Source organism: Tubulanus polymorphus, chromosome 7 (genome assembly GCF_964204645.1).
Source record: "Tubulanus polymorphus chromosome 7, tnTubPoly1.2, whole genome shotgun sequence".
In the NCBI taxonomy this organism is placed as follows: Eukaryota; Metazoa; Nemertea; class Palaeonemertea; order Tubulaniformes; family Tubulanidae; genus Tubulanus; species Tubulanus polymorphus.
In genome coordinates, this window is record NC_134031.1 from 20821020 (window position 1) to 20845876 (window position 24857).

A 24857-nucleotide genomic window follows, 5' to 3' on the forward strand; every position below is an offset into this window, starting at 1 on the left:
GAAATGATATACCTGGAAGCTATGTACATTCATGGAAACATTCAATATTCAGTAAAATACTAGGTCAACAATGTATGGCTCTACGCTAATCGTGTTGAATAGTACAAAAAACAACTATAGGCTCCATATATATCAATAACTAAAGAGAAGAATAGAAGATTCTTCTCATAACTTGGGTATATTATACGTGTCCGTCGGGTAAACGGATCTTATACACTTTGTGGTTGTTGGAATGTAGCAGAACGGTGTTAAACAAGGAGCACAGGTATCGATCTCACTTAGCTTTGCTATTCATTTCATACGCTTTCAACGAAATTCAGTCTGATTGCAAAGAAAGGGCTCTCATCCTATCAGGTTTTATCAACCCTCCCAGTGTCTTTTCTCATGAAATTTGATCTGCATTCTTCAGAAACCACCTCTACAAACAGCCACGAAGCTGTATACATAGAGCCACTATACCAAGCTCCGTGCTACCGCACCAACCGACTATAACGGTAGCGGTGACCGGTCTATTCGGTAATCAGTTCAAACCGGTAGAATAATGAAAATATTTTCTGTCTTAGTCAATGTGAAAAAGATCCAGTATTTATCGATACACCAGTGACATTTTGCCGTTGCTACTGCTATAGGCGGAGTTTACTATATCGTGTTTCTGAGTCAACCCTAAACCAGACCATTGCATTTTCTATTTTCTTTCCTAAACAACTCGACCATTACTATCGAACTATCACTATCTTATCACGCAACAATTCCGACAATTTATCCGTTTTTCAAACCTTTTCGTGAAACTGGAAGCCCAAAAAGTAGAAATTGGTGACTGATGTATGAAGGTTATTGCATAATTTTTATAGGTCCATTGCGATTATACATGTAGATGTCCGATCGAATGAAGGTCGCACGTCGACGACTATGCGGAAAGCATTGCCTTGTCAATCTAAAGATGGAAGTTAGCTTTAAAGTATATTTCGTGTTGATTTGTCTGGTCAGTGGGACATGTGCAGATGATGACGCGATCCCACATCTAATCGAACGTGGATCTGTAGAACCGGGATTACCTTCAGCTTTAAGACGAGCCGTTGACGAGATGAATAATGGCACGGCTAAGGTCAACTCGTCAATAACCTGTTTAAGCGACATGGAAACAATGTTAGGAGCCTGGACGCAACAAAAACCGTGGAGTTTGTCAAGTATGTGTCACATGATTACAGACGCCATTGTCATTGATGGAAAATGTATTTCCGTATTTCTGCAGAGGCTTCAATAGCTTATGTTGAAAATAATATTTTGCCCCCAAAATCCAGGAACTACAGCATAGCTACATACATCAAAAAGGTATTCCATTGCATACAGTCTCGACACCCCTGCTGGGGGCATGGATTGCTCCTACTATGAGCGTATAAACTAACGCTCCTTTTAATCCTGCTTAGTTTCCATACTAGGCCCATTGTGTAGTTAATGATAATCCAGCAAGGCTAACGTTCTTAGCTATAAGTCCGAGTTCTCCTTGGCTAAGGACACCCACGATCGATTTTTCGAAATAAAGCTTCAAACATCTATTCTACAATGAACAAACTGCACCAATATTTTGTTTTATTCTAGTGTTTGACGCAACTGGTAAACCTAACAGCGATCATCTGGTGTCGTTTGGAAAGTACGATCAATGTCGCAGTGTTATAATCAACGACACAGGCGTCAGTTTCCACGCGCAGTACTGTTACTCAACATTTGAACTTCATACTAACAAAATTGTAAGTACCGGTGACTTAATGAAATATTTTGATTGCATTTTTCTATATCTCTGACGACAAAAACCAAGGGTTAAAAGTTTCTTATTTCGAAGAATTCTATCTTTAGGACATCCCGATATATTTAAACTACGGAACTTGTTTTCCAAGCACCTGCCGTCCATACGATACACAAGTCCTCGTCAATACTGGTCAGTAAAAACGAATAACAAAATATCTATTCGTACGAAATATTGAAATGAACGTGGCTGATTCGGGTCATGTAAAAAAACCCGCAACGCAAAACCATTTCGTTTTTTTTTAAACCAAATTATTTCATAAGTTTTTTGCATGGCATATGTAGATTCATTGTAGAGATGAATGAATCGAGTGCCATACTTTATTGATACTTCACGTTACTTGAGATGAGATGTTTTAGCCACCACTTTGCAAATGGTGTTTTTGTCATGCAATTTGTAACGCAGCGGATCGCTGTCTATTGTGGTGATTTAACTATGAACTGATTTTAAGTGCTACAGTTATCGGCCTAATGTTCCACCAAGCGCGACGTGACCGAAAGCATAGATTGAATTCCTTTATTTGTCCAGTTTAATACCTTTTAACATCGATATATGCCAATTTCTATATGATATGTCCTTAGGAACTCGTATTTGCCTTGGATGAATGTCCTCCTTGCGTTGAGCCAAAATACTAAGTTAGTTTTGAAATAATTTTCTGTTACAGTCATTGGTAACTTCGGAGTCAACACAACTACCAAACCGGCCAAAACAGCTTGTAAAATTAAAGACAAACCACCATTCGGTCTTGGTCATTGGATTGTCATGTAAGACAGTAATTATTTCTCAGTCCTGAAAATTTACTTTGTAATGAAACCGAACTATATATACATTTTCCATCCCACTTCAGTTGTATTTTCGGAACTCTGGGGATCTTTATCGCTGTTGTGACTGTTTATGATTTGATGCTGAGAAAACGTCGTGGAGACTCAACGCGTGAACCATCGGACGGGGTCGAGATTCAATTGGATACGCTAGAGACGGAAAACGCCGTCGTCGTCGACGAAACTGTAAACGACGTTTCTAACGAGAAAAACACGGGAACATCGGCGACCGTTGAAACAAAACCGAACTTATCGAGTATGTTTCTTTCATGAATGATTTTACTTATGCGAAGTTTTTTGAATTAGTTGACAGTACATCATCATCATCATCATCATCATGATTTTATCATTATTACGATTGCGTGAGGAAATTTAGCTGATTGTATATATATTTAATTTTAACAAAAACACGACTAACCAGTTGCGAATAGTTCCCGAATTAGAATTATCTATCTTCAGATTTGAACCGAGAACTTAAGAACTAGAGTAGGTGAATGCAATGAAATGATAAATAGAATTTGCTTGAGTGTGAAATTGAATAAGTTATTTGTATGCGTCTTTTCATTTGTTCAACTCAAAGAGTCAAATGTATTAAAATCCACACTGAATAGAACGGCTCCACAGTTCTCAGATTTCTTGAGAATGCATTATCGACGATTGTTTTCAAATGTGTTTCTAATTTCATGTCATTTGCAGTCGTTTGTAAGGATGTAATTCTTGCGTTCTCGGCCTACGACAACTTACTAAAACTAGTATCACTTGAATCGAGCGGTGATACGATCAACTGCATTCATGGAATTAGATTTATCACCATGTTCTGGATTATACTCGGTCATACATATGACTTTTTCTTCATCTTTGTACGATCTGGTAAGTTTTCGCAACATCATCCATACTCATTTTATCTTTCGCTTCTCGTATTATGTTTTTAGATCCTTTTAGAACTTTGTTGATAATTTCCCTTGCGTGTGAGTATCGTCTATATTTTTCACTTTGAAAATGTTTCGGATCTTTTCAGAAAACGTCATTGAGTACGCATCGTCGTTGATAAAGAATTGGTCGTTCTCGATTGTCTACGCAGGCTACTACTCGGTTGAGACTTTTTTCTTTTTGAGGTTTTCATTTTCTTCATATCGGTTCTTAAACATTTATAATTTGAAAAATAAAACACTCAGACTTAACTAATTGAATTTCGGGTTCTTTTCCATTCAGTGGCTTGGTTTTAACATACATATCAATGAAGAAGATGCTAGACAGTGGAGGACCTAAAAACATCAATTGGTTTATGTTTTATTTTCACAGGTTCTGGAGGTGAGATCTATGTTTTCCTATCGTGCACGATCTTACTTATTAGTGGTCTTCTAGCCACACATTTCCCACCTGAAAAAACCGTATCGATGGGCAAGAAACCATATCGATGGGTAAACAGTGTCCAGTAACAGTGTTTAAAATAGTGTAATGTTTATGATTTATAGTTATTTTATTGCGATTCTCCAGTTTAGGTACGGTATTGAAAATTAGCGTCGTGATTTTAGGTGATGCCCCCTCCCCCCGTTTACCGACCTCCATTATTATAAGCAAACACTACGTCGCATGGCAAACCACCCCACGTAAACACAAACCATTTTGTCATGGTCATGTCATTAATTTCAGGTTGACGCCATTGTACTTAGCTTTATGGATGATCTATGTCACATTTAGCAGCTATTTCGGTGATGGGCCGCTGTACCCCGATTACTCGAGCCTCGAGGGCAGTGGACATTGGTGTTCATATTCCTCATTTCTGTTCCATATTGCTTATATCAATAACTTTATCCCAAGTGGTGTAAGTAATTCTAGATAGTTGCTTCATTTGTGAAATATTTTTCATACGAAATGGAATACTTTTAATTACTGGTTTTAAATATATTTTGTTCGCCGCCAGTGTATGGGATGGGCGTGGTTCCTGGCTGTTGACATGCAATTACACGTGATATCACCGATATGCCTCTTAGCTTTCTACTGGTAAGATACGTTATTGTGTTCATTTCGAATATTTGGTTATTATAGTTCGATCGCTAATTCACAAAAACGATTCTTTATTTCCTAACTCATTATTCTATCAGGCATTATGGAGCTGGGATCGGTGTTGTAATACTGTTTTGTTTAGCCAATTACGTATCCGTAGGAGTATCATCCACACTGATTGGACTGACTCCACCGTCTTTAACAGATTATAGGTAAAATAACATGTATAGTCTAATGCGGAACTAACCCGGTCCGCAACAGTAAATAAATCAAAATCATCAGATTCAAGAAATTGTCAAACGTGTTTTCTTATCCTTACAGATATATATTTTTCATATACTACAAACCTTGGAGCCATTTTTCGCCATTCGTGATCGGTGTAATGGTCGGTTATTTACTGTGTAGCACTAGAGATAAGAAGTGGAATATCCATTGGGTATGTTAGAGCAAACAAGCCTGAACATATTTTACAGGTCGAGGTCCCCGGAGCGTAGGTCCTTCTTTTTCACCCCGATCGGACACCAAAGTTTATACATTCTATAATTAACATACAAAAATAAATGTTGTAAGTGCTTTCTGACAATATAGCGCGTCTCGGCCAAATGAACATGAAAATGGCTGCCTCCAATGACCGCTGTGTTATGTACTACAACGTAGAGTTAGATGTACACTTAAATCTATGTCGGTAAATATCTATTTCTTATTCTAATCAGGCTTTAGTTACAATCGGTTGGTTGATTGCCGCTGCTCTCGTATTGATACCAGTCTTCACCGCATTCTTACCTTCGACGCAGCTTGAAAACTCGATCTATTTGTCGCTGGCTGCGACAGCTTGGTGTTTAGGACTCTCGTGGATCGTCTTCGCGTGCCATGTGGGTTATGGAGGTATTTCTTACCGAATTATGTAAAACCCACAGATTCCTTGTGAACAGTTAAAAATACTAAACGATAAAATATATATTATATTCTGCGTTAGGTCCGGTGAATTGGCTGTTGTCTTTAAAGATATTCGCGCCATTAAGTCGTCTGACGTACAGCGCTTATCTAATCCACCCGATCGTCATATTGGCCGTATACAAGTCCCTACAACCTCCGCTCTTTGGAAATAACATCACTTTGGTAAGTAGAACATGCATTTGTATGACCACGCTGAAATACCTGACAGGTAATCTGAAAAGACGGATGAAATGGAACTATGAATATTGACCATAGGTTTCTATGCCAGAGACAATCTATAAAAAAGGATTCCATATCACGACTTTTCTTTTTGGCTGGAGCTGTAAAATATGCATCACCGTGCGACATGCAATACACAGGAACACTCGCAGATAAAACGACCAGATAAGTTAGCGAAAGATAAACTGTGGAATCTTATCATTATCCAGAAAGCTGCTAAATTTTCGAAGGCCTCTAACAGGACACAGTTCGGTAGAATCCACGGACATGAAAACGATGTAACAAATTCGACCAATTTGTATCTTGAGTTGAATTCATGAGTAATGAGGATGAAATGCTAATATTCTGATTCACACCGTAAAAATAAACAGTAAATTCCTAATTCTTAAGCAGGATAACATTTGAATATCGGTAGAAAGAATATTATTACTGGATGCAGTTTATCATTTCATTCTTACTGAATACTTGAGTATTCAAGTGAGGCCAGTTTGAAATAGAAAAGAATTCGAAATAACGAAATTTGATTATTTACGTGTGCGTAGAATAAAATAGATCATTTACTAAATGCCACTGTAACTAGTCCACTGTATGCGGGTTATAAAGTGAATCAAAATTCCAGAAGTCAGTTCTTGTTTTTGACTGAATTTCCAAAGCCGATTTTCATACAGAAATATTCACGAATTTCTCGTCCCAGTAAAAGATATATGTAGAAATTTACCACGAAGTTACAAACATGGAATTGTGTGAAAATGTCCAATATAAATTCTCTCTGTTCCGGTGAGATTGGTAACAATATTGTAACAGTGGTTGGAAGTGTAAATGATGCAAATGCGAGTGAAACTGTTACAAGCATTATTGTCGTACGTTTTGATTTCGTAGTTTTCTGATCGGACGAAACCATTTTTGAACCTCTGAATAACTGAATTATTATAACAATATTTGACGTAATGATTAAAGATAACGGTATGATGTTAGCGTGGATTACAGCTCTGGTGAAAAATGTTATTTGGTCAAATAATCTATAGTAACAACCGAAATACTGGTTGGAAAATTGTATCGACAATGTTGGTAGAAGGAATATAACCAGTACATTCATTGCAATGATTATCACTATAGTGAATCTTGCGAATCTAGGTGTACATATCAAACGAGATGTGAACGGGAAGAGAACAACTGCCGCGACTTATCATTATCAGGAAAGTAGCCGAATTTCCGAAGACACCTAACATGAACCAGACGGGCAGAATGAACAATGACACATGAAGGTAGATTCCTGACCTGTTTGCAACAGACATTAGAATGATGTAACTCCTGTAAGTTCGACCAATTTGAATCTGAGTTGAATTCATGATTCACGAGGAACGAATGAGAGTACCGAGTATCTCTGAGAGTTTACTAACTGTGTGAGACTTTACTGAGAGTCGAGATTTTCTGTATGGACGGTCAGAGAGAGTACTGAATGTCTGTGAGTGTATACTGTACGCGAATCTACAGGACCTGACGGTGTCTTTACAGCTAACATTCATTTGCAGCGAATAGAAAATCAATTCTCTCGGAAAACCTAATGCAATTTTCTCATATTTTGTGAAAGTTTATCATTGTGTAAAATATATATGTAACTAAATCAAATATCAATATTTGTTGTACAAGAATTCATTGCAAATGGTGTGAAATTGCAAATGCAAATGGTGAATAGTAAAACATCAGAACAGGTTGGAAAATGTGTTTTGATATGAAGTCCCACGTCACACTCGACACAGAGGCTTGCTGCGATTATTACTCCGATGCCAACAGTGGGAATAATCCTTTCAGAGGCATTTTCATCCGTCAGGGGATTCGAACCAACTACGCTAAAGCTGTTCTGCTGGTGGAAACGAGTTCGCGAGTGATACCGGACCCCTGGCAAGCGAGGATGCTTCAAAGGACGTTCTGTTATCTAAATGAATTTTAGTAGCAAACTGCGCGTTGGTTTATCAAATACAACCAGCCCGATATTGAATCTGTATGTGGATTCCGATGGACGGCTTTCTTATTCCACTCCTTTTAGGAAACGAATGTATGATTGACCCAGTCATTGAATCTTATTTCTCCGATCCGCTCATGATTTGAACCTTATAGCAGGTATCAATAAGAAGATGTCCTTGTTCTAAAAATACATGGAATTTGAAAAAATCGTAACTCGAGAAAAGAACTTACACGAATTGCAGAGACTAGAATTTTTATTGACATGAAACATAAATTTGTTGTTTCATTCTGTCCATAGATTGATTAAATAGCCCGCGTATAGTTGTCGGTCATTCAGATGCACCAACTCTGAAAAGATAAGACATGATATGTTAGATCAACGGACTTCTATTTAGTCAGTAATTCAAGCTAATTTTCTTAAAATGAAATATCATTGATTACCTATATCTAACCGGCCATAGCTGTGCCGTTATTAGTCGCAGGTGCCGTGCTGTTTGATGCGCCGCCGCCGGACTCTTCTGAATCTTCTTCAGATGAGCTGCTTTCTGAACTTTCTGAACTTTCTGAGCTCTCTGAACTACTTTCTGAACTACTTTCTGAGCTCTCTGAACTACTTTCTGAACTACTTTCTGAACTCTCTGAACTACTTTCTGAACTACTTTCTGAGCTCTCAGAACTACTTTCGGAACTTTCTGAACTGCTTACTGAGCTCTCCGAACTACTAGAACTACTGGAGTCACCTAATTCCACGGGGATCATAGCAATTGCCAATTCTTCTGACGAAGCATCTAATAAGAGAGCGCGTTCACACGCAAACCATTCACTTGATACTAAACCAATGCGGAAGTGACGAAGTGGGTCATTTCCGGTACCAGTTGCAATTCTTAAACGCAATCATTTGGCTCGGGCCTGGTCCGACGTTTTCAGTCGGGCCAAACAGGCTCGGGCCCATTTAGCACCCGTGTGAACAGTTGTTCCGGGCCAAATTTGGCCCAGGCCAAAAACGCTCGTGTGATCGCGGCTAGTCATACTATAGCCCAGGGCGAAATTGTGAAAGGTGCCTCCGACTGGGCCAACCGATTACACCAATGTGCGGCTACATAATTACTTTTTAAACTCACTGAAATTATTCATCGGAAACAAATTATTTCCAAAAACCGGGGCAGTACATTTCTTGTCAGCCTTTTGGAACAAGTCGTCAAATTTATCCTGTTGTGCAATTATATTTGATTAGCAACGCTTTCTACACAAAATATGAGCTCATTGTGAGAGATGCATTGTGATGATAATTTGTGGTCAAGGAATTTTTCAGGAGCGGATTTTTTCAGCATTACGCGATCGTATGCTGAGTAAACTATTGCCCATAAATGAAAACAAAAACACACGGCTCCTCTTCTTAAGCAGCAGATTTAGGTCAATGGGAATGTTACACGCGACGAGCTCCTATAAAAGCTTCTCTCCTGTCCTAACGTGTACGCAATGTGCATCCAGCGGGTGGGTTACAAAATATTAGTTAAACATTAGGTCAGACAACAAACAGCGTGTTTAGGGGTCACCGACTCGCAAAGACCAAAGATTTTTTCGGGGATGCGCACGGCTTATCGCTCCGAGACCCAACCGAACATGCGATGTCACTCGTCCATTCCTTGAACCGCAACGACAAACCATGTCCGTTTATCTATGATAAATCAGATACTCCTCCTTCACCAAGAACCTTAGTGTCTGACACTAGGATCGTAATCGTAGAGCAACGTACAGCCAGACTACAGGACTGGGTGAACTCCTCCGAGCTAAAACAACTCGATTCTTCAGATTCCATAGCGTTACCGATAATGGATGAATTGGAACTAAAAGTGGTGGATTATTGTATAACGCTGGAGTGGTTGAATTGTGTTGAATTTCGCCTTTTCCATGAAAACCATTTTAAATGAATGACATTTTCAAAGAATTTGTTTATAGTGAAAAACCAAAACTTTTGAGGCCAATCAGGAAAAACAATTACACTTAACGAACAAATGTTTTGTCGCATGTGATGACTTTATTGTAGATACATGTAGTATCTTCGAGTTTGATTTGACATTTCAGTTAAATACATCTGAAATGTAAATACAACATTTATTAAAACCATCATGAATGATTCACAGATTTGTGTGTAATAATTTTCTGTAACAAAGACAGCCGTGATTGGTAGTTACAAATACTGCATATCTGTTTGATCTCTCCAGTCACAATGATGGGTACGAGTTTTGCTAGATGATCATTTTTTATTTGATTTTTTCCGCTGAATGAAATTGAATTGAACGGAATATGCAGACCTGCAGTTACGTTGTATGATTATAATATTTCATAACTGTTTCTAAGATTCTGTATTGACCATCTAGAACATGTGGCACGGCCACTTCTCAGAGCGAAACACTGTTTAAACGGGTCACAATGGCGATGTGTGGGTTCGTTCGTCCAACGACGAAACTCATCACAGATTCGACATGTTGATATACTCACTTTACGCAATAGCAACACGCATAAATGCAATTATATCTGAGACGTTTAACATGTGTTGCATGTCTTTTTGCACAAATTCCTTCTGTATTTATCGCTTTTGCAAATATTTGGCAACCTACACGTAGCCCCCGCTCTATCAACGCAAGCGCCTGTTCAAAGATAATCGATACATGCATATGGAGTGTAGATTATTACGTCAAAGATCTATAAGTTTCGAAATTTCTCTCAACAAAACTTACGTTTTACAACGACATGTTCTTTCTCGAGGGCTGGAAACAATCAATACATAAAGTTGGTCCTTGTGATGGCAATAAGTCGAATGAACTTTCTGGCAATCATTTCTCGGACCCACCCTTTCAATTGACGTATTAAGCAAAAGCTTACCTGTGATTTCTGTCACTGCCACTGTCATTGCCAGCAGCAATATCATAACTTTGAAACTAACCATCCTAAATTGTAATAACATATTTTAAAACAATCGTTTGAACCTTTCAAAGTTATAGTTAGATGAATGTGTCAGTGAATTTACCTTCAGAAACTGGTAGAACTGTCACAGGATTCAGTAGAACCTTTTGATTTTGTTTTGGGGGAACCTGTTTATAAAGGCGACGTGTAAGAGTGAACAGAGCCGATTATTCTAAATATGAATTTTTCATGAGATATTATGCCAGGAGTATTATACTTCGGAAACATTTGTCAAGTTTTTTAAATCTGGAATACGCGTATCACGAAAATATGTTACAGTCTCGTTTTTTAAGAATAATGTCACTAAATAGCAGACTTATGAGGGCCTACATAAAACATGGCAGATTGTAAACATTATTTGCGTATTGCATCATTTCTGTTCTACTCCACGGTATGGTGATATATATCTTTACCTATGACATTATTGATAGTGCACTTAAAGACCTTTTAATATTTGACACCGTGCTTGACGTTTAGATTCAAAAAAATTGTTTAAGTAAATCAAACTTGAAATCAATGGTTATTTGATTGCTGAATTTCTACAGCGGATTTTCATACAGAAATATTCGCGAATTTCTCGTCCAAGTAAAAGATATATGTAGAAATTTACCACATAGTTACACATTTGAAACTGTGCAAATATGTCATATAGAATATATTTAATTTCTTCAGAGATTGGCGTCAATACAGTAAAAGTGGATGGAAGTGTGAACATCGCAAATGCGAGCGAAACTGTTACAAGCATTATTGTTGTACGTTTTGATTTCGTTGTTTTCTGATCGGAAGAAACCATTTTTGAACCTCTGAATAACTGAACTATTATAACAGAATTTGCTGTTATAATCAAAGATAACGGTATGATATACGCGTGAATGACAAACACGGAAAAAAATTTAATTTGGTCTATCAAAGTATGGTAACATCCGAACGCAGGATCTGCGAAACGAATCGACACCGTGGGCAGAAGAGTGAGAACCACTATATTTACTAGAGAAATTATCAATGTAGCAAATCTTGCGAATGTCGGTGTACATATCAAACGAGATGTGAACGGGAAGAGAACAACTGCCACTCGTTCTAGAGATATCGCTATTATTAACCACGAACTATTAACAACTGCAAACCCCATTACAAATTCATAGATTTGACAACTGATCAGTGAATTCATGATGAATATAGGACCATCTTTAACGTGCAAGAGAATAAACTGTAAAACAGGTATCAGCGAATAATTCAAACAGACCGTTGAATCACTGAGAGACAAAACGACAAGATAATTAGCGTAAGATAAACTGCGGAATCTGCGACTTATCATTATCAGGAAAGTAGCCGAATTTCCGAAGACACCTAACATGAACCAGACGGGCAGAATGAACAATGACACATGAAGGTAGATTCCTGACCTGTTTGCAACAGACATTAGAATGATGTAACTCCTGTAAGTTCGACCAATTTGAATCTGAGTTGAATTCATGATTCACGAGGAACTATCTAGTTTACACGTCCATGGTCAGAGAGAGAGAGAGAGAGAGAGAGAGAGAGAGAGTACTGAATGTCTGTGAGTGTATACTGTGCGCGAATCTACAGGACCTGACGGTGTCTTTACAGCTAACATTCATTTGCAGCGAATAGAAAATCAATTCTCTCGGAAAACCTAATGCAATTTTCTCATATTTTGTAAAAGTTTATCATTGTGTAAAATATATATGTAACTAAATCAAATATCAATATTTGTTGTACAAGAATTCATTGCAAATGGTGTGAAATTTATGATAGTAAAACATCAGAACAGGTTGGAAAATGTGTTTTGATATGAAGTCCCACGTCACACTCGACACAGAGGCTTGCTGCGATTATTACTCCGATGCCAACAGTGGGAATAATCCTTTCAGAGGCATTTTCATCCGTCAGGGGATTCGAACCAACTACGCTAAAGCTGTTCTGCTGGTGGAAACGAGTTCGCGAGTGATACCGGACCCCTGGCAAGCGAGGATGCTTCAAAGGACGTTCTGTTATCTAAATGAATTTTAGTAGCAAACTGCGCGTTGGTTTATCAAATACAACCAGCCCGATATTGAATCTGTATGTGGATTCCGATGGACGGCTTTCTTATTCCACTCCTTTTAGGAAACGAATGTATGATTGACCCAGTCATTGAATCTTATTTCTCCGATCCGCTCATGATTTGAACCTTATAGCAGGTATCAATAAGAAGATGTCCTTGTTCTAAAAATACATGGAATTTGAAAAAATCGTAACTCGAGAAAAGAACTTACACGAATTGCAGAGACTAGAATTTTTATTGACATGAAACATAAATTTGTTGTTTCATTCTGTGCATAGATTGATTAAATAGCCCGCGTATAGTTGTCGGTCATTCAGCTGCACCAACTCTGACATGATATGTTAGATCAACGGATATGTATCTTTGCCTGTTGCTTTATTCAGATTGCACTTTCAAGACGAAAAAACTTTTAATATTTGTCACCGTGCTTAACGTTTAGATTTAAAAAAAGTTGTGTAAGTGAATCAAACTTGAAATCAATGGTTATCTGACTGCTGAATTTCTACAGCGGATTTTCATACAGAAATATTCGCGAATTTCTCGTCCAAGTAAAAGATATATGTAGAAATTTACCACATAGTTACACATTTGAAACTGTGCAAATATGTCATATAGAATATATTTAATTTCTTCGGAGATTGGCGTCAATACAGTCAAAGTGGATGGAAGTGTGAACATCGCAAATGCGAGCGAAACTGTTACAAGCATTATTGTTGTACGTTTTGATTTCGTTGTTTTCTGATCGGAAGAAACCATTTTTGAACCTCTGAATAACTGAACTATTATAACAGAATTTGCTGTTATAATCAAAGATAACGGTATGATATACGCGTGAATGACAAACACGGAAAAAAATTTAATTTGGTCTATCAAAGTATGGTAGCATCCGAACGCAGGATCTGCGAAACGAATCGACACCGTGGGCAGAAGAGTAAGAACCACTATATTTACTAGAGAAATTATCAATGTAGCGAATCTTGCGAATGTCGGTGTACATATCAAACGAGATGTGAACGGGAAGAGAACAACTGCCACTCGTTCTAGAGATATCGCTATTATAAACCACGAACTATTGCTGACTGCAAGCGCCATTACAAATTCATAGATTTGACAACTGATCAGTGAATTCATGATGAATATAGGACCATCTTTAACGTGCAAGAGAATAAACTGTAAAACAGGTATCAGCGAATAATTCAAACAGACCGTTGAATCACTGAGAGACAAAACGACAAGATAATTAGCGTAAGATAAACTGCGGAATCTGCGACTTATCATTATGAGGAAAGTAGCTGAATTTCCGAAGACACCTAACAGGAACACGATGGGCAGAATGAACAATGACACATGAAGGTAGATTCCTGACCTGTTCACTACTGACATTAGAACGATGTAACTGCTGTACGTTCGACCGATTTCTATCCGGCGAGTAGAATTCATGATTCACATTGAGACTCACCGAAAATCATTCAACGTAATTTAATGTAGTAACATTTCATTGAAACTCACAATTTGTTGTTTGCATCAAATACAAAATCGATTCTGAAATCTGGAATAATTTATTCAGATATTGTAAAAGTTTATTATTTTGCAAAATGTAAATGTAACTGAATTGAATATCAATATTTGTTGTACTGTATATAATGTATGTAATGTACTTTTACCATTTACAATGTATTTAATTGTAAATGGTGAAATATCTTATAAGTAAAATATCTGAACAGTTTGGAAAATGTTTGCACAAGTTCTCAGTGAGGTCACAAAATGGCTGGGCCCTCCTGTCTGATATCAAAACATGGCTGGGCCCTCTGCGTCATATCAATGGATGCTATTTACCTGTAGAAGTGATTATTTTGTGGTCAAACCTTGTATAAAAACATATAAACGAAGTTATCGATAATTGCTTCGTGTTATGAATGGTACCGGGCTTATTTTCAGTGTAAAATCACAGATCACCATGGCAATTTGAAACCTGCTTTTAACAAACCTCCTGGCACTGAAACCCTTTATCACTGGTCGCTGCTATATCAGTTAGCCTATAGTTATTATTATCACGATTTTGATTATTTTTCAGGTATGTTACTTCATGGCGTTCCTCGTATTGACGTATGCGATATCTCTTATTGCGACTATCTCATTCGAATCTCCCATGATAGCACTTGAAAAAGTGTTATGCAAGGATTGTCAGTGCTGTCGTCCTTGTATGAAAAAAATATGTTGTAAAAGATAATTATTAGGATTGGTTGAGAGCTTCACCAAGCAGCTGAGCCTATTCAAATATATATGCACAGTATTTTCCGAAAGTTTGTGGCACACTAGATGAATATTATTGGCGAATCGAATTAATGATTTCTAGAGTTCTCACACATCGCTTAACACCGACTTCGTAATCAACATCACTGAATGTATGTTATAAAATGTCATTGTAATAATAAAACTATTCTGAAAAATAAACTATTTAAAGACCTCTTTTTCTCGCCAAAAAGTTTCAGGTTTCTGGTCATGTAGATTTCGCACAGAATTCGGATTCTACAAATCAAGAATAAGGCAATATTTATGTCTTGCGAACTGTCAAACCAAACTGAACAATAAAGTTACTGCTAAGATGCTTAGACCGTTCTGTGATTTGATATATTCAATTTTCACTTTTTTAAAATTTCTTCACAGTCCTTCCGAGTTTCTCTGTGGGAATGATCATTTCTATTTCCTCTCCCTGTTCCTGATCCGTAACACAATTAATTACGTGTAGTTTATTGTGGTTGCGCTGCGTCCATTTCATTGGCGGATGTCACGTGCTCCTAAAAGCACTGTCACAAACGACTACACCTCTAGATTGGCGTTCGCGTCTGTTTCGTGCTTGGATTCGGCATTTAAACCGCCCTTCTACAAAATATAGATATACATTGTTGACCGATTAAATCGAGAAAATTGAATAAATAACACGAATGTTTTTATTTTTTTGTCCTTGCGATTGAAAAGTTTTATTTTTACATGTATATTTTCTTTCAATAATTCTAGGTTGAGCTGAATTCGGGTCAGAGTTGTGGTTTCCGTGTTCAATGAATTATTTATATCTCATTTTATCGTGTATATATGCAAATAGCGTGGTTTTCAAGGTTGGAATTGTCTCTATAACTTGTTTGAAGGACATTCTCAAAGAAGGTTATTTCATTATTTTCACATACTCACCATAGAATTATTTAATGATAGTCGTTCGTTCGAAGTTGAACGATTCACGGAAAAAACATTCATATTTCGCGTATTCGTGCGTGGAACCAAGATGGAAGTTTATTTCTTGTTGATTTGTCTGGCCATTGGGACATGGGCTGATAATCAGGCGATCCCTGACCTAATCGAACGTGGATCTGTAGAACCGGGATTACCTTCAGCTTTAAGACGAGCCGTTGACGAGATGAATAATGGCACGGCGAAGGTCAACTCGTCAATAACCTGTTTAAGCGACATGGAAACAATGTTAGGAGCCTGGACGCAACAAAAACCGTGGAGTTTGTCAAGTAAGTATGCACTTCCGATCTAACACAAATTACGTTGTTAACACGCTAAGATGCCTTGCATGTCGAACATACGGGGTTTTTTATCTTTAGATATCGATTTGTCCACATATCTGATAACCATTACTGTAATTGTAGCCCCCTTGTACGTATTTTGAATACCTGAATCTATACTCAATTTTATTCACACTGATAGTTAAATAAATGCGAGATAAGAATTGCCCCATAAATCCGCCTAACACCAGTATCGGTGTCGGTGTTTTATTCAGGACGAATAATTGATTAATAAAAAAGAAATAATTTAGTTCGAACAGTAGAAACTGTGGGATGGCATGTAATATTCAAATCAGTTAAACGACACATGTTTCACATATTTTTCGCTAGAAAGCCACAAGAAGATTCGGGCTAAAAACATCCAAACAAGAGTTAAAAAAAGACCATCTATCATATCGACGATGACCAAAATGGCAAAATGGGTAATCTATTTTGGTTTCAGGCAGAGTGGAGTAAACGATAGCCAGGAAAATTGGTTTTAATTGGAATGGAATTTCATTGTTTTGTTTAATATAATGTGTTCTTCTTTTCGGCAAAAAATTTCTGAAACGTTTATTCTAGTGTTTGACGCAACTGGTAAACCTAACAGCGATCATCTGGTTTCGTTTGGAAAGTACGATCAATGTCGCAGTGTTATAATCAACGACACAGGCGTCAGTTTCCACTCGCAGTACTGTTACTCAAAATTCCTACTTGCCGTCAAGTTACGTATTATATATTTATTGATATATTTCTGTTTAGGCCTTTTTTGCTAATAGCTTGGTTTACGGGAACCGCCTCCCGAAATTTGAAGAAAAGTCAAATAGAAAATTTTGTTTTTGAATTTTTATTCCCGTTTGTGAAACAAATTCAGTGGAAAAACGAGCAAAAAAAGTTTTCACCTCCGCCGAATGAGAATCCTGGTTTGAATGCTGGAAAAAAATAGAAAAACGCAAGGTTCTTTTTTGATCACAGTGTGCAGAATTCTAACTTTCCAATAATTTTTTTCCTCCTCCAAAATGATATTTTAATGGGTCTACCCCGTAAACAAAGCTATTAAAAAGACCTTATTTAACGAATAGTTCGTTGGAGAAGACTCTAGCAAAATTCTTCATCGTTTACTTGTTATATAACAATTTTAATCCAAATACATTAGGAAATTTCATATTTTAGGTAATGCCAACATACATGTACTACGGATTCTGCCTTCCAAGCACCTGTGACAGCCGTGATTCAGAAATCCTCATCAATACTGGTCAGTCGGTGAATAGCAACGAAATATATGTCTATTCTTTATTTATATTCATACAAATAAGATGCCTCGAAACGAACTCATTTTTCTGTCCATGGGTTTAGTTCATCTATTGTCCCCATTATTATAATCACCCACTAAAGTGGAATTCATGGATACTCATAAAATGTGATTAATACTCATATATGGCTGCGATCCCGGCGATCAGTGGCCAGCCCTGACAAAATAGATTCATAGCTATCTTAATTATAAAAAAAAAAGATTCACTAAACTGTTTCATCCATGGGATATGTCCAATAGATCGCGCCTACCCTGTCGCAAGGATGTCCGCATCAGAGCTCCCTCCACCTTGTCTACTAAAATCAAATCAACCTTATGATCTGCTCCAAAGAGTCATGAAGGGAAAACTGTCTTTCGTTTGTTTTCTTGACCAACGAATGTCTTACAGTTGTAGATAACTTTGGAGTGAACACTACGGCCTCAGCGGCCGAAACAACTTGTAAAAGTGAACAGAAACCAGAATTCTCAACCGGTCATTGGATTATCCTGTAAGGCATCATCAGGGTATCAGTATTTGTCAGTCTTCTAAATTTACATAGCAATAGATATAAACAAGAACCAGTGGTTCAAATTTGGTTCAAATTCATGATGTCATAGTTGCATGAACAATGCGGACGACGTATGTGAATAAGATATAATGATATGAATATGCTTCCGTTTTTAGTGGAATTCTAGGTTTTCTTGGTATCTTTATTTCCGTGGTGACTGTTTATGATGTGATATCGCGGAATCATCGTCTACAATCAACGCCTGAAATATCGCATGGGGTCGATGTTAAACTAGATACGCTGGTGACGGAAACCGGAAATGACGTTTGTTACGTTAACAGTACGGACGCGCTGGCGGCAAACGAAGCGAAGTCGAAGTCTTCCGGTATAAATAAATACTAATTCATTCCACGTGCATTGAAATAACTTAGAAAATATGAATTGATTCATAACCTTGACGTATATACTGTCATATCGTACTGAACAAAATCATTGCGAAATCGATCAGATGCATTTTCATAATGAAATATCAGATTAACTATTTCGTGCACTGTAATAATGAAACTTCACAATTTGATTTCGAAAATAATGACGAATTACTGAAGTAAATCGAATTTCAAACGTCAAGAATGTATTTTTTATTCTCATCTTATTATGCAGTCGTTTGCAAGGATGTAATTCTTGCGTTCTCGGCCTACGACAACTTACTAAAACTAGTATCACTTGAATCGAGCGGTGATACGATCAGCTGCATTCACGGAATCAAATTCATCACCATGTTTTGGATTATACTCGGCCACACGTTTTACTATTTCTTCATCTTCGCGCCGTCTGGTAGGTATAACTGTCTGTTTAACACATGAGTCCAGTACTCTCCGTTCGCAGAAATAAACTGAAACGTGTGGCTTTTTCAATCTTTTCAGAAAACGTCGGTGAATTTCTCTCGATATTGAAAACTTGGTCATTCTTGATTGTCTACGCGGGCTCTTTATCGGTTGAGACATTTTTCTTTCTGAGGTTTGAATAGTTTTGTACCCGCTCTTCTAGCAGTCCGGATTTCACTCACACATTGCAAACACGTGACACATTCCATTTTCAGTGGCTTACTTTTGACATACATATCAATGAAGAAGATGCTAGACAGTGGAGGACCTAAAAACATCAATTGGTTTATGTTTTATTTTCACAGGTTCTGGAGGTGAGATCCATATACCTTCGTAACAAAACCATTATCTAACGATATTGCATACGCCACTGCTAGTTGTGGTTATCATTCCTCAGGTTGACGCCATTATATACTGCCGTGTGGATGATATATGTCTCATTCAGTCACTTTTTCGGTGATGGTCCGCTGTACCCCGATTACACGAGCCTCGAGGGTCCAGGGTGCTCATATTTCTCCTGGTTGTATCACCTTGCCTACATCAATAACTTTATCCCAAGTGGCGTAAGTAACTGATACATGCAAATGTAAACTCTATTGTCAATGTTTAAGGTATTCAAGCATTGTAAAATTCATTTCAAGGAAAAAAAAACTTCGAAATGTTTCTATTTTGTCTTACGTGAGAAATAACGTACTAAATGTATCTATCGTTGACTAAAAACTTTCTTGTCGTCCCTGTTGTTTCCAGTGTATGGGATGGACGTGGTTTCTGGCTGTTGACACGCAATTTCATGTGATATCACCAATATGCCTTTTAGCTTTCTTCTGGTAGGTCTACAGCATAATCACTGCTAAGATGGAAGTTTTAATAAAACAAAAGTCAGTCATCAATTACTCGATTATTTTTCACCAGGTGCTATAAGGTTGGAATCGCTGTTGCGGTATCGTTTTGTTTAGCCAATATTGTATCTGTAGGACTATTATCTACGCAGTATTCAGTGTCATCAACGTCGTTCTCAGATTTTAGGTAAATAAATAATAGTCGCTTATCTTAACTAGATTCGAAACACGAAATGGATTCGTAGCTCTGAAGACACATGCAGAAATCGTTGCCTAACCTTATATATACAAGGCTTCGATCGTCATCCGTTTCCGTAGGTTCCTAATCTTCTCAGATTAAGGAACTTTTCAACATGGAATTTGGCTACTTCCAACCAGTGGCCGAATGGTTTAACCCGCCGATCACCGGTCTCGACCATTTCAGAATTAATTGGTTCGAATCCTGTTGGCGACAGAACTTCTTGGTCTGGTCTCTCCCCAAAATAAACGTTGAACCTGTGGGGCTACTTCACTCTTCTTTTTCTCTTTTGTGACGTCGATAATTCCAAAAAATCAGGTTGATTTACAATTAACGAAAATGTACACAGCATGTAGAAATACCTAACTCAAACTCATCCGTTATTTCTGCCTTTATAGCTATGAGCGAATAAATTGATAACGATTTCCGCGTTTTATCTTGCAGTTATTTATTTCTGATATACATCAAACCGTGGAGTCACCTTTCTCCGTTCATGCTCGGTATAATGATCGGTTACTTACTGTATAGGACAAGAGATAAAAACTGGAATATTCACTGGGTACGTCGCGGCCAAAAAGCAGGTCATTTTACACTTTCTGCGACGATATCAGGAAATCTGTAATGTCAACAAAACAGCCGCTTCCTTCAGTACCATGTAGGACGTTTAGGCGTACAATGTGGTCATATAGATACGTGACGAGAACGTCGGTAAAATTCATTTTTCAGGCTTTGGTTACAATCGGTTGGTTGATTGCCGCTGCCTTTATATTAACACCAGTTTTCACTTTGTTCATCCCTTCGACGCAGCTTGAAAACTCGACCTATTTGTCGCTGGCTGCGACAGCTTGGTGTTTAGGACTCTCGTGGATCGTCTTCGCGTGCCACGTTGGATATGGAGGTATTTCTTACCGATTTATATAAAACCCACGGATTCCTTGTGAACAGTTAAAGATATATTAAACTATATAAAGTATATATTATATTCTGCGTTAGGTCCGGTGAATTGGCTGTTGTCTTTAAAGATATTCGCGCCATTAAGTCGTCTGACGTACAGCGCTTATCTAATCCACCCGATCGTCATATTGGCCGTATACAAGTCGGTAAAATCTTCAATATATGGAAATCACATCACTTTAGTAAGTAGAACAATCAATTCATGAAAATGTTGGTATGGATTTTCATATAGAAGGTGTTATATTGGCCCCACTATATATACAAGTAAAAATGTACCTTACCTCTTTCAGATATTCTATATCATAACTTCTATTTTCAGGTTTGCTATTTCTTGGCGTTCCTCGTTTTGACGTATGCGATATCTCTTATTGCGACTATCTCGTTTGAATCTCCGATGATAGCACTTGAAAAGGTGTTATGCAAGGATTGTCAGTGCTGTCCTTGTACGCGTAAAACGTCTTGTAAAAAGTAACTTGGATCGACGGTGAATACAAAATTCACTTTTTCATTCCAAACAAAATATAAAGCAACTGAGATTGTGGAAAGTATGAATGATCTTTTAGAATACGGACAGTTTATAATTAATTGTTTTAGAACCAACAGCGTGAATGAGTTGAACATTATACCAATTACAGACACCGGGAGATAGCACCCCAAGTACGTATATCAAAACACTGAATTTAAAATTCATTGTAAGCGAACTCGTATGCTATTTTCTGAAACTGGTTGAGCTGCCATATCAGCCCTTTAGTGACAGTAGATACATTATGAACCATTTTCATACTCGTCTCGTTAGAATATTGACGAATTCTACCTGAATAAAACGCGCTAAATGTTTATCAATTGAAGACTAAATTGAATCTAAATTGTCGGCCAAAGTTCGTTATAACGATCTTTAAACGTTTAGTTATATAAATTTCATTGATTGGATTAAGTGGACATTTGAGTCAGTTTCTACCTAAGTACCTCCGTGAATTAATGAACCGCCGCGAGACGACTATTTAACAACACTAAAAGTCTCTGATATTATTGTATATATTTCATCTATATCCTATATTCCTTTAATGTTTAAATGTCTACGTGTAATTACTTTTTGTTTCGAGATAATGTGTGTGTCGTGATGTGTTAATTGTTGTTTGTCTCACTGTCATGTCACTACTCGTCACTTTTGTGTTTTTTATACAATTTTCCACGTCTCCATCTGTCTCCGCGTATCTCGTTTCTGTGTAAAATAAAGTCAGTCCAGTTTTGGTATTCCATACTTGAATCGTTACTCTATCGATCTGATCTTGATTTCCTACATCGACCATTCTTACGAATAGGACCGAAAATAACTTTGTTACACAGCGATGAATAACTACACAACGTACACATTTTCACCAGTACTCTAACGCTACGCTGATGTAATATAATTTCTTGAGTTTCCTCAAATTCGATTTCGCTTCTGATTTTGTCCACCGCGTCCAGTTTTGTGGAGAGTGGCGAGAACAACATTAAATGTGCACGCATGTTATCAGTTAATGTACTTATTTATTATCTAGAAAAATACAGATTACAATAGACATAAAATATACATCATATATATCATCAAAAATATCCTTCGGGTAGAAAAAATAAAAATTTACATATTTTGAATTGGCCGATATAAATTAGTCATGAATTTAATCAACGAGTCATTTTATCTGATTTACGAAAACACCGAGTCAACAGTGCGCGCACTATAAGAGTGCGGCAGTCCGGTTGTATCTGTCGCTTCTGATGTACTGCGAGATGGCGGCGGCGTCGTCGGAACACTCCACTCGTTTTCTGACCGTCTACTGCTCAATCGTTTCGACAAAAATTGTTTGGTTTTTAGGCGTACGTCCGTCACGAATTCCGGTCTCGTTTTCCGCATATTCAATATACCTATAAAACGGTAGTTAAAAAGTAGAAATTTTGGGAACCAAACTGTCTTACGAGAACTCATTCCTTCGCTGTCAAATTCAGTTCATTATGGACGAATTTTGAACTGAATTTTTAGGCTCCAGAATCCATACAATATCACAGGATCCTCCTCCAAATATACTTAACATTCCATTGATTGATATGGTTTTAATTGATATATAATTGAATACATATTATTCATAAGTATATGAATATATATATTTCATTTATGGGAAAAGTTTCATTTCATTTTAACCGAAGATAAAACGCGGAAGACAGTTTGGCGGAACTCGCTTGCCATATGTGGAATCATCGATTGCCACAGTAGCATGCGGAGCTGCCCGCATTAGAATAATCATATACGCCTTTATACATGTACTTACATTTTGTGAACAGCAGAATCACGAACAAACTCCCGATTATTATGAGTATTATAAACGCAGCTTTTGTGAACGGGTCGTTACCGTCGAACATCGTCGCAAAACTGAGGCAGTTTTTATTCAAATTCGCGAGACGCAATGATTTCAGTTTAGTCTCCGTTTCATTTTTCAGCGGTAACTGACTCGTTCGCAACAGACACAAATCGTACACACGGTTTCCCGAATAAAGTCCGTCGACTTTGATAAACTCGGTGTAGTTCACCGGTGTGTTTATAAACGTTACGTCTGGCTGAGGGGTAAATCTAAGCCATACAGCGATCGTATATTCGGATAGATTTAGCGGTTTATTCCATTTTAACGTAACTGTTGTCGGAGTAATGTTATAATCGGTTTCTAATAAATTCACGTCTTCGCAATTTTTCCCGCTGAAGAATTCCTCGCAGTCGCATCCACCCCGGCTACGAACGCACGAACCATGCCCGTTACAATCCGAGTCTATCGCGCAAACTGATCCGTTTGAGTTAGTTTCTGGTGTTGACAATTCTAATTGATCCATAAGCGAAACCAAACTAGAAATATTTATCAAAATCATCGCCCATCGCATTTCAGCCAACATCTTTAAGCTTTTCGATAATCTTATTTTGACCGATATGCTGTCATTGAATTCCCCTCGGAGTGCTCTTGGTTCTAGCTAAATCCCGTATATCTAAAACGAAATCAGATCATAGAATTGTAATTCGAATATTGGCCTAACAATAATAAATATCTTTATTTTTTGGTAGGCTATATACATGTATACATGATTCATACAAGCTGGCACAATAGAATGTACACGTACCGGTACCGTATAATGTATATTGAACTGTAAAGTTTATGATTCATTATAGAAATAAAATTTTATATTTACTTGCTTGTTATGATTTCCATACGCACCGTATAGTCCATAGCCTTCCAGAAGTGCAGAGACAACAGCATTGGTGTTTGACCTGTCTAGTGACCGACGGTTAAACGAACATATTGGATTTTCCGATAGACTTAGTGCTGTCTATATTGTGTGTGTCAGTCGGTGCTGTTTCAGTATTGCTTGATTCATGCAGGCTACAAATTAGTAACGTGCCAGCACTGACATTGTCGCAAGCCATTCGTGTGGAAAATACCGAGTAAATCTCTGTAAAAGTCGTTTATTTTCACTCGACTTTATTTTCCCGTTCATTGTGGGGATCGTATGCAACTCGAAGTAAAGCTAATCGGAAAACATTAACTCATTCTTGTGGAAGCGAATTAGGTATCAATTTTGAATTTTTGATTTATCCCTCATAATTCAAGGGCAACTTGATTTTTTATGAAGGCTATCAAGCATTATCGTTGTTGACTTACTCACCCCTGCTCGAGACGGAAATAACTTTATTCTATTTGAAACATTAACAAAAAGAGACGAGATACTTTTTTTCATTCCCGGAGCCTGAGTAGATCTCGGTACCGTACTGTG

At 37.5% G+C, this 24857-nt stretch overlaps 3 protein-coding genes across 6 annotated transcripts; 2 read left to right on the forward strand and 1 right to left on the reverse strand.

Annotated features, from left to right (window-relative positions):
- The first annotated feature begins 120 nt into the window (after positions 1 to 120).
- On the forward strand, positions 121 to 17072 carry LOC141908724 (nose resistant to fluoxetine protein 6-like). Of its 3 annotated transcripts, XR_012619628.1 has the most exons (17): positions 121 to 265; positions 852 to 1187; positions 1600 to 1748; positions 1855 to 1936; positions 2469 to 2568; positions 2652 to 2881; positions 3322 to 3495; positions 3644 to 3740; positions 3838 to 3936; positions 4279 to 4450; positions 4550 to 4629; positions 4731 to 4844; positions 4954 to 5068; positions 5346 to 5517; positions 5609 to 5751; positions 15824 to 16320; positions 16933 to 17072. XR_012619628.1 is itself a non-coding variant. In XM_074798889.1 (16 exons), the coding sequence occupies exons 2-16, from the start codon at positions 875 to 877 to the stop codon at positions 15033 to 15035; spliced, it is 2196 nt and encodes a 731-aa protein (XP_074654990.1). In that variant the 5' UTR covers positions 121 to 265; positions 852 to 874; the 3' UTR covers positions 15036 to 15512. The 3 variants fall into 3 exon arrangements, 2 of the variants coding, with proteins under 2 accessions (XP_074654990.1, XP_074654991.1); XM_074798889.1 differs by lacking the exons at positions 15824 to 16320; positions 16933 to 17072 and adding an exon at positions 14880 to 15512; XM_074798890.1 differs by lacking the exons at positions 15824 to 16320; positions 16933 to 17072 and adding an exon at positions 6943 to 7075.
- A 74-nt stretch (positions 17073 to 17146) lies between these two features.
- Positions 17147 to 22102, forward strand: LOC141908854 (nose resistant to fluoxetine protein 6-like). The gene is made up of 13 exons (XM_074799085.1): positions 17147 to 17605; positions 18051 to 18150; positions 18327 to 18535; positions 18811 to 18984; positions 19074 to 19167; positions 19250 to 19348; positions 19432 to 19597; positions 19782 to 19861; positions 19947 to 20060; positions 20556 to 20670; positions 20838 to 21009; positions 21105 to 21247; positions 21385 to 22102. The coding sequence occupies exons 1-13, from the start codon at positions 17527 to 17529 to the stop codon at positions 21535 to 21537; spliced, it is 1698 nt and encodes a 565-aa protein (XP_074655186.1). The 5' UTR covers positions 17147 to 17526; the 3' UTR covers positions 21538 to 22102.
- A 567-nt stretch (positions 22103 to 22669) lies between these two features.
- Positions 22670 to 24440, reverse strand: LOC141908933 (uncharacterized). Of its 2 annotated transcripts, none has more exons than XM_074799231.1 (3): positions 24302 to 24440; positions 23372 to 24074; positions 22670 to 22970 (listed from the first exon to the last, which is right to left on the reverse strand). In XM_074799231.1, exons 2-3 carry the CDS (start codon positions 23982 to 23984, stop codon positions 22753 to 22755), a joined length of 831 nt encoding a protein of 276 aa, XP_074655332.1. In that variant the 5' UTR covers positions 23985 to 24074; positions 24302 to 24440; the 3' UTR covers positions 22670 to 22752. The 2 variants fall into 2 exon arrangements, with proteins under 2 accessions (XP_074655332.1, XP_074655331.1); XM_074799230.1 differs by having other exon boundaries at positions 24276 to 24431.
- Positions 24441 to 24857: the final 417 nt, after the last annotated feature.

Coding starts and splice junctions, on each gene's coding strand:
- LOC141908854 (XM_074799085.1), top strand. CDS start 17,527: ATGCCAACATACATGTACTACGGATTCTGCCTTCCAAGCACCTGTGAC. Junction 19,862..19,946: donor TGCCTTTTAGCTTTCTTCTG/GTAGGTCTACAG, acceptor ATTTTTCACCAG/GTGCTATAAGGTTGGAATCG. Junction 20,061..20,555: donor ACGTCGTTCTCAGATTTTAG/GTAAATAAATAA, acceptor TTTATCTTGCAG/TTATTTATTTCTGATATACA.
- LOC141908933 (XM_074799231.1), bottom strand. CDS start 23,984: ATGTTGGCTGAAATGCGATGGGCGATGATTTTGATAAATATTTCTAGT. Junction 22,971..23,371: donor GATTCTGCTGTTCACAAAAT/GTAAGTACATGT, acceptor ACCGTTTTATAG/GTATATTGAATATGCGGAAA.
- LOC141908724 (XM_074798889.1), top strand. CDS start 875: ATGTCCGATCGAATGAAGGTCGCACGTCGACGACTATGCGGAAAGCAT. Junction 3,937..4,278: donor TATTTTCACAGGTTCTGGAG/GTGAGATCTATG, acceptor CATTAATTTCAG/GTTGACGCCATTGTACTTAG. Junction 4,630..4,730: donor TGCCTCTTAGCTTTCTACTG/GTAAGATACGTT, acceptor TTATTCTATCAG/GCATTATGGAGCTGGGATCG.